At 48.8% G+C, this 20,278-nt stretch overlaps 1 protein-coding gene across 1 annotated transcript in view; it reads left to right on the top strand.

Moving 5' to 3' along the window:
• ZMAT4 (zinc finger matrin-type 4) overlaps window positions 1-20,278 on the top strand; it is a 2,238,825-nt gene that overhangs the window by 1,575,293 nt on the left and 643,254 nt on the right. The window contains exon 6 of the mRNA XM_078665763.1: window positions 7,805-8,032. Coding sequence (XP_078521889.1) covers window positions 7,805-8,032 — 228 coding nt within the window. The remainder of the gene's footprint in view (window positions 1-7,804; window positions 8,033-20,278) is intronic.

Genomic DNA, 20,278 nt, shown 5'->3' with positions numbered 1-20,278 from the left:
AGCGTATGACCTGCTCTATGAGTAGCCCCTCTGACCAATTGGGCAAAACCACAGGCTGACATGGCCTCAAGCAAAGAGGAGGTCTCCTTAATGTCAAGCCTCTCCAAATGAAAATTAAAATCACCCAGGATTGTGAAGTCTTTCCGACTAAAATAGGGTTCTAAAACATAAAGAAGCCGTTGTCCGAAATCGGTACGAGGACCAGGAGGACGATAGGCCAGGATTCCATTAAAGAGGACATTATGGCCACTTTTTATGGAAAAGAATATGGCTTGAAAGCTATCCGTAGGGTCGGGGATGGGGACAATATGGCAGTGTCAATGGTCCCTATAGAGAATTGCTAGCCCTCCTCCCACCCGGCTCAGTCTATCTTGACGAGCTAAGCAGTATCCCTCGGGAATCGCTTTGATGAGGTCAGGACCAGATGAATCTTTTGCCCACGTTTCTGTTATAAAAACCAGGGAAGGCTTCCTGTCTGACACAAGATCCTTAAACACAATGTTGTTTTTAATGAGTGAGCGAGCGTTAAGAAGAAGACACTCTTCCTTCATAATTCCACGGTTAGGGGAAGTGCCTAAATTAAGCATAGGGCTAGGTGGAGGCGGTATGAGATTAACCGCACCAGGAATCTGACATCTACATGGTAGCTTACCCAAGATAGCGTCCGGCGAAAGAGAATAGGCGCATGAGAGCCTAGGTGGTTCTAGTGCGCGCAAAGTTTGAGTGGAGTATCTCAGAAGCGGGGGGTCAGGGGCATCTAAGTCAAACGTCCAGCCGTCCAGCCCGTCCGTAGCGCGGACGGGCGCAGACGGGCTGGACTCTGGCGTGACTCCGGCGTTACCACGGCGCACACGCTGCGCGCACACGCTGCGCGCACACGCTGTGCGCCATTACGACTGGATTATATAGAGCTCTAGCCAGTCCACCTGACTGCTAGAGCGCAAGACAATAGAGCGCTTCCCCGACCCCTCCCAAGATGGCGCTCAACTAGATCCGAAGCGCGAGGGACCGGCCCGCCCGAGTAGCGGTGAGGGAACAATTTATATGTGGCAATGCGGGCAGGGATTAAAATCAGGGGAGACAGTGTTCAAAAATAGATTCAAAGCAAAAGACAAAACAGGGAAGATTAAAAAACGCTAAAGCATCCTGAAAGCAAGCCTAGCTGCAATGATGAAAGTCTAAGCAAAGAGAGCCTACCTCCAGTCCTGCTTAAGTACTGCTCTCTACTGCTCTCGGCAACAGCCTCTAGCCAGTCCACCTGACTGCTAGAGCGCAAGACAATAGAGCGCTTCCCCGACCCCTCCCAAGATGGCGCTCAACTAGATCCGAAGCGCGAGGGACCGGCCCGCCCGAGTAGCGGTGAGGGAACAATTTATATGTGGCAATGCGGGCAGGGATTAAAATCAGGGGAGACAGTGTTCAAAAATAGATTCAAAGCAAAAGACAAAACAGGGAAGATTAAAAAACACTAAAGCGTCCTGAGAGCAAGCCTAGCTGCAATGATGAAGGTCTAAGCAAGGAGAGCCTACCTCCAGTCCTGCTTAAGTACTGCTCTCTACTGCTCTCGGCAACAGCCTCTAGCCAGTCCACCTGACTGCTAGAGCGCAAGACAATAGAGCGCTTCCCCGACCCCTCCCAAGATGGCGCTCAACTAGATCCGAAGCGCGAGGGACCAGCCCGCCCGAGTAGCGGTGAGGGAACAATTTATATGTGGCAATGCGGGCAGGGATTGAAATCAGGGGAGACAGTGTTCAAAAATAGATTCAAAGCAAAAGACAAAACAGGGAAGATTAAAAAACGCTAAAGCGTCCTGAAAGCAAGCCTAGCTGCAATGATGAAAGTCTAAGCAAGGAGAGCCTACCTCCAGTCCTGCTTAAGTACTGCTCTCTACTGCTCTCGGCAACAGCCTCTAGCCAGTCCACCTGACTGCTAGAGCGCAAGACAATAGAGCGCTTCCCCGACCCCTCCCAAGATGGCGCTCAACTAGATCCGAAGCGCGAGGGACCGGCACGTCCGAGTAGCGGTGAGGGAACAATTTATATGTGGCAATGCGGGCAGGGATTAAAATCAGGGGAGACAGTGTTCAAAAATAGATTCAAAGCAAAAGACAAAACAGGGAAGATTAAAAAACGCTAAAGCGTCCTGAAAGCAAGCCTAGCTGCAATGATGAAAGTCTAAGCAAGGAGAGCCTACCTCCAGTCCTGCTTAAGTACTGCTCTCTACTGCTCTCGGCAACAGCCTCTAGCCAGTCCACCTGACTGCTAGAGCGCAAGACAATAGAACGCTTCCCCGACCCCTCCCAAGATGGCGCTCAACTAGATCCGAAGCGCGAGTGACCGGCCCGCCCGAGTAGCGGTGAGGGAACAATTTATATGTGGCAATGCGGGCAGGGATTAAAATCAGGGGAGACAGTGTTCAAAAATAGATTCAAAGCAAAAGACAAAACAGGGAAGATTAAAAAACGCTAAAGCGTCCTGAAAGCAAGCCTAGCTGCAATGATGAAAGTCTAAGCAAGGAGAGCCTACCTCCAGTCCTGCTTAAGTACTGCTCTCTACTGCTCTCGGCAACAGCCTCTAGCCAGTCCACCTGACTGCTAGAGCGCAAGACAATAGAGCGCTTCCCCGACCCCTCCCAAGATGGCGCTCAACTAGATCCGAAGCGCGAGGGACCGGCCCGCCCGAGTAGCGGTGAGGGAACAATTTATATGTGGCAATGCGGGCAGGGATTAAAATCAGGGGAGACAGTGTTCAAAAATAGATTCAAAGAAAAAGACAAAACACGCTAAAGCGTCCTGAAAGCAAGCCTAGCTGCAATGATGAAAGTCTAAGCCAACACTGCAGGCCAACACTCCGCGCACCAGCGCCCTTCCCAAAACAGCCCAAATCCTTGAGCCCCCTCAACATCCGAAAAGATCTGCACCTGCCATAAAGTGTTGTCTTCCACGAAGTTGATCGATACCCCATTGAATTCATCCAAAAACCGCAACCAAATGACCAAGTCATCCTTAACTTTTTTAGACAATCGTATGCGGTGGTGTGGCAGTGAAGCACCCGACATAGCAAAACCAAGACCTCTGCAAAAAGTGCGCCCTGCTCTCACAACTCTACAGGTAAAATTGAAGTATCCCAGCAGCCGCTGAACCTGCCTGAGCTCTAATTTCCTTGCAGTAAGAACTTCCCGCAAAAAGGTCCTGATCTCTTGTACCTTGTCCAAAGGCAATCTAGCCACCATTGCATCAGTATCTATTTCAATGCCCAAAAAGACCAATTTAGTGGTTGGACCTTCCGTTTTATCTGGAGCCAGTGGCACTCCAAAGTCCTTTGCCATCGTTTGAAAACAGTCCAACACCTTGCTGCATTGCTCACTCCCTGCCTGACCAATAAAAAAAGTAATGACAAACTGTTGTATGACCCGGCCTCTGTACTACGCACCATTCCAAAAATGTGCTAAAAGTCTCAAAAAGAGAGCAAGAGATGAAACAACCCATGGGCAATACAGGATCTACATAAAAGTCCTCCTCAAAATACATTCCAAGCAGTTCAAAATCCAAAGGGTGGATGGGCAACAACCGAAAAGCCGCCTGAATATTGCTTTTGGCCAACTCTGCACCCACCCCCGCCGTACGCACAAGACGCAACGCATCATCCACCAAGGCATATGAAACCGCCGCATCTTCCATGCAATGAAGTCATTTATTGACTGTCCTTCCGGCCAAGACAAATGGTGAATGAGACGAAATTCGCCCTGAGCTTTCTTTAGAATAACTCCCAAAGGCGAGACCAACAACTTTGGCAAAGGACACTGCTGAAAAGGACCCGCTATTCTACCCAGGTTCAATTCTTTACTCAATTTGTCTCGAACTACAGCAGGCAATTCTTTTGCCGATTTCAAATTGTCAGCCCACTGCTGTTCCCGATGACCCTAGTATCCAATGCGAAAACCTACACTAATTCCCCAAAACAACTTAACCGCTGCTGCCCTATCCGGGTAAGCCTCCAGACAAGGTAACATGGGCTGAAGTTTAACTGGGGTAGGAGCCCTTTGGGACAAAAGGTGGAAGGGCCCCTCTGCCTCTCTGCCACCTTCCCTGATCTCCTTGGTGATGATTGGGGAAGCACTGATATATGGCATGTCTCCCGCCACACTGAGCACACTCGTGCTTGAATTTACAGAATTGCCTGACACAGGCACCCCGGTTGAAACTCCAACATGCTCCCGTGGCAGGCAATTGAGCTCTTCCAATTCCCCCCGCCCCCAATGGAGCGGGACGCTGAAGAAAGGGCCGATATGTTATGGGAAGACCACTTGCCGTATGGACAGACGCCAATGAGTGATGCACAGACATCCATTGAAGCCAGAGCTCCTGATCCACTTCCCCCCATGGCTTGTCGTTGAAAAGACTCACTCTGGCCCTAAACTCTTCGTCGTAGTTAAGCAAGGCATAGCCTCCCACCTGTAAATGAGCCCTCCTAATGATGTCAATGTATTTGAACATTGCCACCGCCCTCTCCGGATACCGTTCACAGTATAGACTAGCATAGATTATAAAAGCGGCCGTCCAATTTTCTATGGTCTTAGGCACTTTAGGGCGATGGGACAACTCCATCTCTTCTTCTTTTGAACCCTCTCTAGCCTGCAGATCTCTATGCAAAAGACGGAAAACATCTACATAGTCATGGCTCAAAATTTTTAGTCTCGTCCGTTCCGACAAGTGTGTGCCCAAAGGCATGGCCACTCCCATATAGGGTAATCTCGACCGACCACACCCTTGAACCCCACTTTGCACAGAACTAACTACAGATGAAACAGGACTTACACCCCCATCCAATTCCCCTTGACCACATGACTCAGTATTTGCCTGTGGCATTTCCTGTGAAACCTTGTGTAACACGAACTGAACATTTGCATTCCCTTCCGCATCACCCACCCCTGGCACCACACTTGAGCCGCTCAACAAAGGCCGCGCCCACGCAGCCCAACAGTCTTTCTTACCTCAAGGCAGCTGTGTAGCCCTTTGTTGGAATTCTTTAAGACCATCACGCTTATGATGTCCGCCACGCCGCCCCCGATCTGCAGAGAAGTCCGCTCCAGCTCTCTGATACACCCCAGAAGACGTGAAATGCCCCCTGCCCACCCCCCTGAACTCTTGACTGCTTAAGCCAGGAGCCGCCTCCCGCGACAACCATTCCCTTGAATTATCCACATTTTCTTTTTCACATCCATCAAATGAAACACCATAATCATCATGTACCGTATTCCCTTCAAAACTTGTGCTTGGCATTGCGCCATCTCCAACACCACCATCATAAATCTCCCAATTGGACACGGCCCGCTGCGGAGCACAACCGGCCGATGACCCTGGATCCGTACCAGATCCGCTTCGGGTATGCTTTGCCTTACCAAAAGCCGCACCTTGCTTCGCTGGAAATGGAATAGAACTCTGAGCCACAGAACCATGACCAGAGTCCGCCACCAAGTTCCCGCCGCTCCGACCAGGAACCGCCTTTAACTTACCTGTGCCCTTGTCAATACTCAATCCAGAAAACACCTTCCGCGGCCATTCAGTGTGTTCAACCCATACCTACTGCCCTTGCTGTGGACCCAAGTCTGAGTCAAACTCAATCTGAGGGTAAATCGGCGGTGGCCGGGATTCCGGAAAAAACGCCACCACCTCACTGCCCCTGTTAAAAGCTCCACTCTGACAATGATCCCCCGCCCACAAAGAACTTGCACCACCACCCCTGCCCAAAAAAGTCCCCTCTCCCTGAACTGATTCATATACAAAAAAGTCATTATTGTCCTCATCTTGCATAGGTTCCCCATCAATATATGCTCTCGGGGGACCTCTGGGTTGAGGCAGCAAAACCTCCAGTAACTTTGAGCGCTCCTGGGTCTGAATACTGCGTTCAGTCAAAATTGTCTGTTCACGACCATTGCCTTCATTCCCAGCAGATTCCAACTGACCCACTTCTTCCTCCTCACTGTCAGTGGGGTAATCCACTAGTGCAACCACATTACCCCCAGCCCATGCCTCTGGCGCTAAATCAATAAGGCTGTTATCAGAACATATAGCGTATGACACTGGTGCTATCTCTCCTGAAAATGCTGCGTCTTTCTGCATCACATATACTCCTGGTGACTGCACAGCTCTCCCGACTCCTGTGGCACAATCATTAATCATATTCTCCTCACTTATCACCAATTGTTGCTGACTGCTCACCCAACTAGAGCTGGCTTTAACACCTCTCCTTCCAACTTTTTTCCTTGTCTGTGGGGCCAGCAGTACCTGGCCTCCCCTCTGCACACCAGGCGCAGATGTAGCCCACAGCATAGTTTTTTTACCTCGAGCACTCCTTCCTGAGGAGCGTGCTCGACGAGGCTTAAATGAAGAAATTGGGGCCTCACAAACAGTCTCTGCAGGGCGGCCGGACATTGGCATGCATGCTGCCACAGCGCGACTCACCCCTTCTGCCGCCACACGCCTCGGGCGCTTTGCCTCCTCAACACCAGTCACAGTGGCTCCAGGATGCAGCAAATCTGTGCGCCCGACCGCCACCAGCGCTCTCACTGCCTCACACGCTATGTCGTCCGCCGACATTCTTCTCCACACCTCCGCCGATATTTCAACAAATAAACCACACCGTGAAGGGAAACAGCTGACAGGAATGTCAAAAACGACGACGCCACCGCTCCCTCACTCTTCCCGAGTGACGTCACCCTCCCGCTCCCAACACGAGCCCAACCAGCCCCTCCCACTCACCAACCTGACCAATCGCGCCGCGTGGGAAGTCCCACCGCGCGAACTATCCCAGGGGACACTGGCTCGTGCCACGTCCCCCCGGGACCCAACGTGCTAAATGGCGCCCCCCAGGTTCGAGTGGGACCACAATCAAGGCCACAATCAGAGTGAAAGAAATAAACAAAACACAACCTACGCAAATGTGAATAGCTAAAAGATTAAAAACATATCAACTTCAGTATTTCCCGATAGAAACAACATCATATTCAAATTCAAGTCAAACCCATAAAAATTGCAGGCAGCATGAAAGTGTTATAAAAGTTTAAGTGCAATTCTGAAATGTTAGTAGTGAGCCTACCAGGCCCGTTTTTTAAACTTGGTATTTAATGATGGTATGTATTCATGAAATGTGCATATTTTGTATATAAATAATTTTTAACCAAATATGTAGAGCACGGTTCATTGAATTGAGGCTGCTCTTTTGTGGCCCTAAAATAATAAGTAAATTATATATGCATTGAATGTCTAACTTACTAATGTGTTGTTCCTGTTTTCATGGCAGTACCCACACGTGCTTAATTTAAAAACAACATTAATAAAAAAACAAACTCAGGGTCCAATGTTTTTCTTAAGGGATCTTCAGAGCCCAATGTTTTTCTTAAAGGAACTTTGTTGGCGCCATATTCCAGAACTATGAATGCCATGATTTCCACCTCATACCTCTTTCTTTTACCGCAATACATTTATTGTGTCTATCTTACTGTTAGTTGTTTTTTTTTACACCTGTGCTGTAATAATTTCACTGTTTTTATATATTTCTCCCCCTCCTTTTTTCATCCTGTCTACCTTTCTCTCTTGTTCCGGGATTAAGTTTGTGATGATAAAACGTATGTCCTATTCAACAAAACTGAGTTCTGCTGCCCACCACGTGCAACCACCAGCAACAATTAATCACAGACGCCCACTTAACCAAGAGACCTATTGTTGCTTTTAAATTAATTACGTAGGAAATAATCATTCTTTCTAGTGCTAGTCAGGCAAAATCCTTGTTCCTTCTCATTTCAGAATCTCCTCGGAGTCCATTAAAACAACCTCAAGTGAATAACTCCCCAGTGCCCAACACACCACACATAAGGAGAGACTCAGACAGATGTTGCCAGCTTTGCACCGCCTGGTTTAACAATCCCATGATGGCACAACAACATTACGATGGCAAAAAGCACAAAAAAAATGCAGCCAGAGCAGATTTGTTAGAACAGCTCGGCAAGACACTGGATATAGGGGAAATCAGAGGTAAGCGATTTTCACGTAAACTTTTTTCTAATAATTTGACATGTCATCATTCTCAATGTGCATATCAGCATATCGTGATCTGTATGTTAAGGTATTAGTTTTCACTAAGGGAAAATGGAAGTTAGCTAATCTACAAAAACCGTGCAACATACACCCAGGAATTTAAGCACATGGCATGTTCTGTCGAAAACCTGCTGTAGTTTACACAGTGCTTTAAGTTACAGCCAAATGGTACAGTCTTTTGGATTGTGAAACTTTTCCATCCCACTGAGCATTCCTTTGGTCGTTTTTTATTAAGAGTTAGGTTCTGATATGTACGGTACAAATTGGTGGCTTTCGAAACAAGTCCTCGGCTTGCTCGTTTTCCTGCAGGATCATTTCTTCTGGGAGTTGCAGGGGAATCATTTCGAACACTACTGTTATATTCAATATATCTTACCTAGTGGCTCTGTACTCTCACATAGCTTTGATGCGAGATTAGTAGAGCTGGGTTAGGAGTCTTCCCTATATCTTCCAGGATGGAAGAGTCTCTGGGAGAAACAGCATGTCTGAAATCTTCACCTCACCCTGATCATTCCAGACGACTATGGTATGTTACTCAACCATGGGACAGGTTGTTGTTTTTATGAAGGCTTGTGGACGTATCAGCGGGTGTGAGGCAGTTTTGGTAAAAAATATTTCACTTCTCATGTTCTTCAGAAAAAGATAGATATGTTGGGGCCCATCTAGTGGTTTGGCAATGGATATTTCATTGTTGTATGGGATTTGTGTTCATTCCTGCTAATGATCACCAGGAGCCATTTAAAGAAACTGCACTTGTGCAAATACTCAATTTGCTCGAAATTCGATGCCTTGGTAATAGGGAATGGAACAACAGAGCAAACACAGACAAACAGTTCCCACGAGAGTACAGTGTAAGAAGAGACAACAAGTTATTTCTCCAGTTTTCACATGTGAGCTAGGAGGCATACTAAATGTATTCCATTATTCAACGGATTGCAAAAGAGAACAAATTAGTTTTCTTAATTTTCATTACAAATATGGCCTAGGATTACTTTGTTATAATCTCTATGACAACCAGCCTGTCAGATGAAGCTAAATTTAGTCAGAGGCCAACTAGCCCTCTCAGTAAGGCCTGAAGAGTATAGCATTCTTTTATTTTTTATGTTATATTCTGTTGAATTATATAGCACACTAATCACTGGTGAGCGTATCTAAGCTGAATCTCTCTCCTAGTTATTTGGCAGTGGCATATCGTCAGTTAAGGCAGAGGAGCATTGCCCCACTGCTTTTCAGCAGTGTAAGGACATACAAAATGATGATAACTCAATGTTATCATTTTATTTTTTCCTGTTGCGGGCGCAGCCACTTTGCCAGGTGGGGCAGGGCTGCTCTACTGACAGAGGAGGGGAAGGAAGGAGTGGTTTCACTCCCTAAATGCGCATGAATGTTTGGCCGGCAGTCTGGGGCCGGACAAACATTTATGCGCACTTAGCATGTTCTCCACTCAGGCTGCATTACAACCTGGGTGGACAACATGTCCAGGTTCGCAGTCCCCATCTGATCCCTGGACCACGGCGCTCAGTCCAATCACAATTCTGTATTGCAGCGTTGTGATTGTGCTTCCTGTTCGTGTTCCGGCTGGAGGAGCGACGTGACGAGGGGGACACATCGAGGATGACCCAGTGAGGAGGTAAGTTACATTTTATCCCTCCCCGCCCCACCAACCCCGATCCATGCCGGCTTTCACTGTTACTTAAGGGTGCTTGTATACACTTGGATCATAGCCGAGAACTGGAAGTGTCGAAGCACTATTTCGTTTGACAAAAGTGGTGCTTTTGATTATGTAGTCCTGTATAAGCTAATAGCAGTACTAAACTCTGTGGGGAAAATATTCACAATATTATTGAGGAATAGACTGCCTTGAACAAATTCATAAATGAGGTCCACAGTGAGCTTGATGTAGGGGACTTTTTTTTATAAAATCCAAGTGGAAATATTACGCATGTAGAAATCCACTATACAATGGCAAAGAAGCAGACTCTTTTTACATACATTTTTGTAAATGTCTTGTGTGCCTTTGGTGGAGTTTGAAGGGAAAGCTGTTGGATAAAATCCGTAATATCAACAAAAGGTTTTTTAAACTAGAAATATGGCTGCACTCTAATACATGGAAATAAACCAACCTTCAAGGGAATTTGACTATAAGATGCTCTCAATGGACGGTCTGAAGCAAGGCTGGCTTTAGGCTTTGGGGTGGTGCGACCGGTGCAGCTGCACTGGGCGTTGACCTGGGGAGAAGGATGCTGACCTCGGGGGAGAGGTTGTGATTAGCAATAATATACAATTTAAAAGCAACTGCTGTTAGTTTTCAATCAATCAATCAATCATGCCATTTGTATAGCGCACTACTCACCCGGGAGGGTCTCAAGGCGCTTGGGGGGAGGGGTATGCTACTGCTCGAACAGCCAGGTCTTGAGTTGTTTCCTGAAGGCGAGATGGTCCTGGGTCAGCCGAAGGTGGATGGGGAGGGAGTTCCAAGTCTTGGCAGCCAGGTAAGAGAAGGATTTTCCTCCGGCGGTGGCTCTTCGGATGCGTGGTACGGCTGCGAGGGCGAGGCTGGTGGACCGTAGCTGGCGGGTGGGCGTGTAGAAGGTCAGGCGGTCATTGAGGTACTTGGGGCTCAGGTCATGGAGAGACTTGTGTGCGTGGGTGAGGAGCCGGAACGTGATCCTCTTGTCGACGGGGAGCCAGTGCAGGTTCCTCAGGTGGCTGGAGATGTGGCTGCGTTGGGGGACATCCAGGATGAGTCGGGCGGAGGCGTTCTGGATGCGTTGGAGTCTTTTCTGTAGCTTGGCTGTGGTTCCGGCGTAGAGGGCGTTTCCGTAGTCCAGTCGGCTGGTGACGAGTGCCTGGGTGACAGTCTTCCTGGTCTCGGTCGGGATCCAGCGGAAGATCTTGCGAAGCATACGCAGGGTGTTGAAGCACGATGAGGAGACGGCGTTGACTTGTCTGGTCATCGAGAGGGAGGGGTCCAGGATGAAGCCCAGGTTGCGTGCGTGGTCGGTTGGCTTGGGTGCGGTGCCCAGGACTGGGGGCCACCAGGAGTCGTCCCTGTCGGAGGGCGAAGATCCCAGGATGAGGACTTCCGTCTTCTCCGAGTTCAGTTTCAGGCGGCTGTCCTTCATCCACTCGGAGTTTTGAGGGTTCAGATTTCAGGAAGCAATAAAAATGTCAATGTTTATGTTCCTGCTAAATAATGAGCTCAGAGTTTTGCCTAGTGGCAGATTTGGCTCAGCATATGGTAGCTCAGAGGGTTAATATGCCTCCTGCAAAGAATGCATACCATGTAGATCACAGATCTTAATTTTATGTGGAAAGCTAAATGAATTACTGCTTGTGTCACAGAAATCTTTTTGTTCATAAGATACAACCCTAATACAGAACAGTGACTGTTACTGAACTGTTTTTAAAGAGCTGCATGCAAACTGAATTAAATAGGTTAGGATGTTATTTGTTTTTTCTCCTGTCTTTCATTATCTAATCCTAATTTTGCTAAAAAAAGTTTGATTGGTTAGGTATACATTCTTATTAGTAAAGCCAGCCTTTACCAGAGCTTTAAAACAATGGAAGTGATTGTGAGAATGGATCATTGGAGGTTAGGGAGGAGGAGCTAAAAATGATTGTCCCACAGGGTGCCGCCAGTGCTAAAGCTGACCCTAGTCTAAAGCATGGGTGTCAATTCACCAAAATGCTTGGTGTAGCAGAAGTGACAGTATATTCCTTTTGACCTTAATGACATTACAGGAAGTGTTATCATAGGCCCTTTGACACTGAGTGAGTAAACCACACCTCTGCTAGGAGGTTTCTTCTCCTGAGAAAGTTTTGAAAATGCAGTGAAATAGTGCATTTTAGAGTACAAATTTCACATAGATTTGATGAAATGCCGTAGGCACCGAAAAGGCACTGATTGAGTATTCACATCATTTAATGGTTTGCCAGATCCAGTGAAACTCTAAGTTCCTCAGGAGTTGACCCTGTTTTTTTTCAAAGTGTGGTATTGGTGCCCAATATGCCAAAAATTACCTCCATTTTGCTAGGGCCTGCATTATGTCCTGTGTGCCTCCTTATATAAAAAACAACATACATTTCCCTGTGCAAGAATTTTGCAATTTATGCCATCCATATACCCTAGCTGAACCTTATGTCAAAGATTACCTCAGCATGTCAGGACCAGCATTTTGTCCTGTATGCCACCCTCCTATATGCTAGGTTGCCCTCCTTTTTGCTAAGTATTACCTTCTTTGTAGTAATACTGGTAGTTTGACCTTCGGTGTCCAAATGGCAAGAATGTCCTCAAACATGCCAGTATTTTTCCCTGGGTACCCTATATGCCATGAATTAACTCTAGTATTCCAGCACCAGTATTTTGCCATTAGAGCGTTTTATGTCTAGAATTATCCCTAGTGTGCCACTGCCAGTGTTTTGTCACAGGTGTCTCAATGCTAAGAAATGATGCAAAAATGCCAGCACCAGTATTTTCCCTTTGTGTTTATATGACTATAATTACCTTCAGTGTGCCCCCATATTTTGCTGAATGATGCAGGTGGTAATTGACTCTGACTGTACCCTGGGATCTGCTACCTAGGCCCAGGGCCAGTGCTATGTTTAAAAATGTATAGATAATAGGGTAAAGGTACATGTAATAAGGTACACTTACAACTGCCAATGACAGACCCAATAGGATCCTAGTAGATAATGGAGCCAGGGGGTTAAATCTACCTATAAATCCATCACTAGTATATTATAGGGCATTGCATGTGTGTGTTGTTGTGTACTTGCTGTCCTTTTAAAGGCTGTCCTACCTTGCAGCCTGTCTTTATTAGCTTTTTTTTTTTAACATACTTTATTCATGACCGCAATATCAAAGTCATTGCAAGGAACATCATGAAGAGACAGTCGTTTTGAACTTACAGTAATTACAGCATATACTTATCAAGAATCTGCCCTATTCCTTCCTTAATGTTTAACATGAAACAGAGGAAAATGGTATCAATAGGCAATGTAATTAGCCAGCCATTGCAGATATGACGGATAAATGCACAGCATAAAGTAGTTACATTTCCAGTCAACAAGAACAACAGATTCAACCCTGTCCCCACCCTCTCTAACCCACCCCATCCCTGCTCCTGGGTCGGTCGATGTCTACATTAGTCGTTAGGATCTGAAAGGGGATGCCATCAAAGCGGTGCTAAGGGAGGCCGCAGTGAACATGGAACATGACTTGTAGGGCGGGGTCCTGAAACCTATCCTGTAAGAGTCGTATTCTGACTCTGTGTGTTAGTGTTATGGGGTCGGGCATCCCCTGGGGGCAGTAAATCAAACGATTGGAACTCATTTAACATGATCTCCCAGTCCATGAAAATGGGTTGTTTTCAAAGGCCCCTCACTTCTTCTCTCCGGAGGGCTGCACCTTCAGCCTCTCCCCATTGTATCATGTCATCTTGCCAACTGAATAATGCTGGGCATCTAGGGGATTTCCACCTCATGGTGAGAGATCTAACTGCTAATATGAGGGCCAAGTATGTGAACATCAGTAGTACCTTCTGGACCTTCAAACGTCTGCGGAGGCCCACGAGGTAGGCCAGGGCGTCATCCGATATAGGAGTGTGATTGACGAACCCCTTCCCAGTAACTCCGGAGGCCAGGGCAGAACCACAGCATGTGGAGGAAGTCAGCCTCCTCCGCTTGACATCGGGGACAACGGTGTGAGGCGTCGGGGAACATGCGGTGGATCCGCTTGGGGGTGAGATACAATCTGTGAAGAACCATAGTCTGTATGTATTTCAGTTTGGCATTACAGGAAACTCTTTTAGGGTGATCGAGCATGCTCTGCCATGTTCTGTCTATGATTTCCGTAGCTGAGTCCTCAGACCACTGTCCTCTAAGTGTAATCGTGGCGTGTGCCCTTATACCCAATGTACCAGGTGTCCCCCCTACCCATGTAGTATAAGAGATATACCAGGTCGTGATGTGGGGGTTCACTGCACTGTGGGGCCCATGTGTTTTTTATGTAGTGGGATACGGTAGCATGTAGTAAGTGTAGTCGTACTGGTGCGCCCGTACTCTGCAGGAAGGAGTCGTGGTCTAACAGGCCACCGTCACCAAAGAACACCCCCATGTCCTCCACCCCAGCCTCCAACCAGTCAAGTATCTGGGCCTTTGAGAGTCTACCTTGCGGGGTGGGAATACCTAGAAGGGGGATATTCGACGAGTAGGGGACTACCTGGGAGGTATAACACAGTGCCTTCCTCCAGCTTTGCAGGGCTGTCTGTAATATGGGGGGCTGTCCCTGGGAATGTTGGCCTTGGGTAAGAGCAAGGAGTGTAGTGTGCCCTGGTCCAGATCCCTAGGTGTGAGCCCGACCTCTTGTAAGTTTCTCCCCACAGTCCAGAAAGACAGCCATTGGAGTTGACTAGCATAGTAATAGGCTCGGAAGTCAGGTACTCCCAGTCCACTGCTGCCTATCCCCAGTTGAAGCTTCCGTAGACTTATTCATCTGCGGCCCTTTCCCCAGATAAGATCCACCAGCATTGTATCCAATGTTTTAAAGACAGACTGTGGGATCACGACCGGTAGGTTCACAAAGTAGTATAGTAGGCGAGGGAGCATCACCATCTTTGAGATGGTGATACGGTCCATCACTGAAAACGGCAGGGTGGACCAGAAGGCCGCACTAGCACGGAGGGTCGTTATGGCTCGCACTATGTTACCGTCGATTTGATCCCCTTGTGTTCTGTAGATTTGAATCCCCAAGTATTTGAAGGTGGTAGGAACCACTGGCAAGGCATATTCGCCAAACCGTAAATTACTTGGGTAGTGTGCGTCCTGGAAAAAGAATGTCACAGATTTTCCTGGGACTCTCTGAGTGCTATTGCCAGGGTTTGCAGTGCAAGAACGAACACAAGTGTGGATAGCGGGCTTCCCTGTCGTGTGTCCCTATGGATTGTGCATTGGTTAGATATGTAACCTCCTGTGCGGGCTCGGGCTGTTGTGGACGTATATAACAGGCGTACGCATTTGAGAAATGTTCCTGGAAACCCAAAATGTTGGAGAGCTGTGAACATATAGTCCCACGAGAGGGAATCAAAGGCCTGTCGGAGGTCAAGTGCTATGCAACCCGGGGACTGATAAGCCCTCGGTGTGGCCTTCATTACATAATGTATTCGCCTGGTGTTGAGAGATGTGCTTCGAGTCAACAGAAATCCACACTGGTCAGTGTGTATGAGAGTAGTGAGGTAGGGCTGTATGCGATTGGCGAGAGCCTTACTTAAAATTTTGTATTTGGTAGCCAGTAGGGAGAGGGGTCTCTAATTAGGCAAGTCCTGGCTGTCACGGCCAGGCTTAGGTATGGATGTGACCAGTGCTTGCATGGTGGTGTGTGGTAGATGTCCAGCCTCAAAAGCAGCTTTATATACTAATTCTAGCGTGAGTACCAGGGCTTCCGAGTATGTGTAGGAGAACTCAATGGGTAGCCCATCTATCCCAGGTGCTTTATTACGATTTAGCCCTTTTATCACAGCTCGGATTTCTGATTGGGTTATAGGACCGTCCAACCCTGTTTTTATCTCATCAGGAAATACCAGAATGGGTAAATCCTGCAAGTATTCCGTAATGGAGGAGTGTTCCACCAGTGTGGGCACAGCATACAGTGTATTAAGGTAATCGTGGAAGGCCAAGTTTATTTCTTGTTGAGTATGGACTATACGTCCGTTAGGTGTACGTTTGCTATTGATGACCGGTGGATCGGGCCTATCCCCGACGATGCGGGCTAGCAGCGTGCTGGACCTGTCTGCCTCAGTGTGTTTGCGTTGCAGGAATGCCTTATAATCAATTGTTCTCAGTGTTTCCAGCATTTCGGCGTGTTCAATACGGGCGGTCTGCAGCTCTTCTTTTTTGTCTGGGTTCACCACTACTTCCTGTTCTAGTGTGGTCAGCCGCTGTTTGACTCTGAGTAATTTATGGTGTGTTTCCTGCCATGCCTCCACTAATTGACTTATAGTGCATCCCATTCGATCAGGTTACAAGAGGCCGTGTTCCAATTTTCGGCTATATAACTAGTGATAGTATTGGAGAGGGCCGTTCGAAATGGGGTATCTTACAATATTTGCGGGTGCAACTTCCAAGTGGGAAACTGAGTAGGTACCATCCCCAATTAAGTGTGAGCTCTAAGGGGCTGTGGTCGGAGAAAGTTTTAGCTAGGTATGTGGATTGGCAGGTCAGTGGGATACAGGATCTAGAGCAAAGAAATCTGTCAATTCTTGTATGGAGACCATGTACTGGGGAGTAGAAGAAGTATTCTTTGTGAGTAGGGTGGAGACATCACCAAGCATCAGAGAGCCCCCAACCGTCAGCCCAGGTAGCAAATATTTCAGTCAGTTTACTGGCAGTCGTGCCGTGAAGGGAGGGATGAGATCTGTCTAGGGCGATGTCCAGTACAGCGTTCCAGTCTCCTCCCAACACCCAGGGGATACCGTCCCAGTCCACCAGCGCCTCACCTAACCGTTGCAAGAAACGGTCCTGTTCAAAGTTAGGGGCATAAACACTGCCCAGGATCACCAGGGATCCATCCAGTGTGCTTTTTAACAGTATGTACCTCCCCTGATCATCAACCCGGCATTCCAGTTCAACAAAGGGGATCCTGTGACGTATCCAAATAGTAGCTCCCCTGGCAAATGCCGAGTAGTTCGTGGAGTATATCTGACACCACTATTTTTTGCGAGTTTTTTGTGTCTCCGACTCAGTTAGATGGGATTCCTGCAAGAATACTATGTGTGCCCTACGCCTAAGAAGGAATGCATGTACGCGATGACACTTCTGGACTGCACCCAACCCACGAACATTCCATGTGATTAGGTTGTAAGACCCTAAGGTGAGATTAGTACTTGGCATGGCTCTGCATATAGAAAGCAGCTCCCAGGTGTATGGAGCTGAAATAGCGATACCGACCAGGAGTCTCATTCCCCATTAACATAAACAATACATGGCTCAGCCCCTGAACTACACTGGGCCCAACAACAAGTCAGAAGAATCATAGAACTAATAACGGTGCATACGCTGTTAAGCGTTCGTCGCCATTGCTCATGGTCCATATACATGAAGGTCGGCTGCCTGGTGGCTCTACAGGGCCCAGTCGAGGGGGGATGATAATTAGACATATCAGAGACAGCTTTCCCGTAGTTATTGATCCTATATACTCTAGTCTTGGAGCCCCTGCAACGCAAAGTCTACATGTCTGCAGAGAATGGCAGTCCAGGTATACTATCTGAACTATGCCCTCGACTCACCACATCCCAACAATGGTTAGAAACAGAATGACAGTGCTCAAATGTAGAAATACAGGGTAAAAGGATATGAGGAATGCGAAGGACTGCAGTCCATATCAGCCGCATTAGCACTTCTCCAAACTCAGTTCTAGAAGTGTGCCAAGCTCGCCGGGTGGTCCTGCCGTCTTTCAATTATCGAGTAGGTCGTCTGCCGCCCTGGGAGTAATCATTGGGAAAAGCGTTAAACTATGTTCAGAATCCGAGTTCCGGGTGCTGTCCTCCGAATCCGTGGGGATTTTGTTGGAGTCTTCACAAAAGGCCCCCGCAATGGCAAGAGCTCCCTCTTGGTCCAGGCGTAGTTGTTCACGCGATGGTCCTGCACCTCCTTTTCCCAGAGAAGAAGTCTGAGATCGGCGGGATCCGGGCTTCGAAGTCCCCTCGGATCCCTGTGAGGAGCGGTCCGAGTGGCTGCGCTGGCTGGTTCAGAGACACATAACTTCAAGCCATTCCTCGGCGTCCGCGGGGCTATTGAAGAAGTGAGTTTTCTTGTCATAAATAACCTTCTGCCTAGCTGGAAACAGGTGCGCATATTTGAGTTGTGACTTCTGGAGTTTCTTCTTGACAGCTTGGTAGGACGATCTTTGCCTCTGAGCCATGCTGGTGTAGTCAGGGTATAACGAGATGCGCTGGTTCTCAAACTGGATCAGTGATTTTTCCCTCGCCTTCGGTAGCAGCGTGTCCTGGTTCCTATAATTCAGGATTTTCACTATTAATGGGCGAGCTGGTGCACCTGGTTGAGATGGTACGGTAGGTATCCTGTGGGCCCGTTCGACACAAAAGTATGGGGAGAGTCCCTCTGGTGCCACATTGTTCCTGAGCCAAGCCTCCATGAAGTCTGCCGCCTTGGCACCCTCACTGTGTTCCAGCAAACCAATGACGCGGATGTTATTGCGTCTATTTCTGCCCTCCGCATCTTCCACTCTATCAAGGAGGCCAGTCACCTGTTGCTGCAGTTGAAGTATCGTTGCAGAGTTCGCAGAGACTTGAGGATCCGGGTCCGTGAGGGACTCTCCGTGGTCCTTGACTGTGTCAGCCAATTTCCCGTGGTCCGCTCTGAGCAGGGTAAGGCCAGTGGTGAGCGGGCCAATTTGCAGTTCAAGTGCTGCCTTGGAATCTCGAATTTCTTTGAGAATTAGGTTCAATTTATCGGGAACGCACTCCAGAACCTCTGAAGATACAGCCCCGGGTGAGGATGACTGACCGGAGCGGCCCATTGCGGTGGAGGGAGGGCCCATTCCCTGTTGGCCCTACAGTATTTTGCCCTGTTTCTGCCCATGGGGAAGGTCACCGTGTTGGGGCTGGGTGCCTTCTCCCTGGTAAGTAGTTAAGCGGGGTGTTGGTGGAATTCCACATAGTTATGGGGAGAGGTTCCAGCCAGCCACCGGTAGGTCGAGACCGGGCGCCACCGTCGGAATTTCGCCGCTGAGAGTGGGGCGTCAACTGGGAGGGTCCCACACTGTTGTCGGTGAAGATGTGCCCCGCCCGGCAGGGATAGCAGCAGCAGTGCCAGCCCAGAGGATCATGCTTCAGCTGGTAATGTCCGGTTGTCCAGTGTAGGCCTTGGGCTGGGCACAGGCCGCCAAGAACTCGGGAGGGGGCTACTCGCCTACAGCGCAGTGCAGTGACATCCAGTCATGTCCCACCATGCACGTACTCAGCACCGTGGACTGTGGTAAGGGCTCTGTATGTAGAGGCCGTTATGAGGAATGAAATGAAGGCCCCAGCTCAAGGCGAGTGCCTATGATGCCCGGCTGCCAGGCAGGAGCAACACAGGGTCTCTGCTGTGGTATCACCAGCTGTGAGGGGGGGAGGAGGCCTCATGCGCAGCAGGATGCAGTCTGAAGAAACTAGGGCACTCTGAAAGGGACACCGGCCTGTGTCCAATGCCCCAAGGTCACCTCAAGTCCCAGATTGCAAGGGGGGACCCCTCTCACCTCAGGGCATCCAGGCCAGCGCGGGCCGTATCAAGCACTGTGGCCCACCGCTCCAGGCACTGTAGGTCCTCACAGCCCAAGCAGGCCAGTGCATCGGACTCCCCCAGGGCAATCCAGGTCTCCGGTCACGCGCCACTCATATACGCCGCGCGGGAGGCGCTGCACGGCATGGCAGCGCTATAATAGTTTCACCACGAGGCAGCCCAGGTCATAGATGGGGTCCAGTGCCATTGATGTGCAGCAAACATCCAGCCGGCACCGCATCCGGCTCAGTCCCGCAGCACCCGTGGCGGTTCCCAGGATCAGGCGGGCCCCGCCCCATGGCGAGCCGGGCCGCCCGTGTCGCCGTCAAGCCCATCCTGCACTCCATGCCCAGGCCTCCTCCCGACCACCGCAGCGGGCCGGCCCACCTCCTTCACACCACCGCCCAGCAGCAACCTCGGGACATTCAGCGAGGCAGGGGACTCCGGGATATCACTTTTGAGCTCTCCGGTCACCCAGCAAGCAGACTGGGTGACCGTCACAGGAGAATGAATCCCCTCAGGGGTCCGGAGCTCTACCAGAGCACAGCCGCCATCTCAGGCAGCTAGCCACGCCCCCCTTGCCTGTCTTTATTAGCAATCAGTCCCTACTATACAATTGGGCTAGGGGCTTCAACTACTAGGTCCCTAATATATAATAGAGCATGGAAGATTAGAGGTCATGGAAGTTTAGAGGCCCAGAAGATTTCCTGCACTTTCCTGTGGGCACTGCTGAGTGCCTGCTGTCATTGTAAAGTCAGCCTGGCTTTGTAGATTGTCTTTAAAAGAAAATGTTATGCAAATTCGACTGTGGTGGTATATGCACATTAAAAGTGAGTATCTACCCTATTTCTACATATTAGGCACCCCAAGGTCTCCCCTATATGTCCCAGGGGTGGGGGGCAT

Source organism: Lissotriton helveticus, chromosome 11 (genome assembly GCF_964261635.1).
Source record: "Lissotriton helveticus chromosome 11, aLisHel1.1, whole genome shotgun sequence".
Lineage (NCBI taxonomy): Eukaryota > Metazoa > Chordata > Amphibia > Caudata > Salamandridae > Lissotriton > Lissotriton helveticus.
This window is presented reverse-complemented; position numbering and strand designations above follow the sequence as displayed.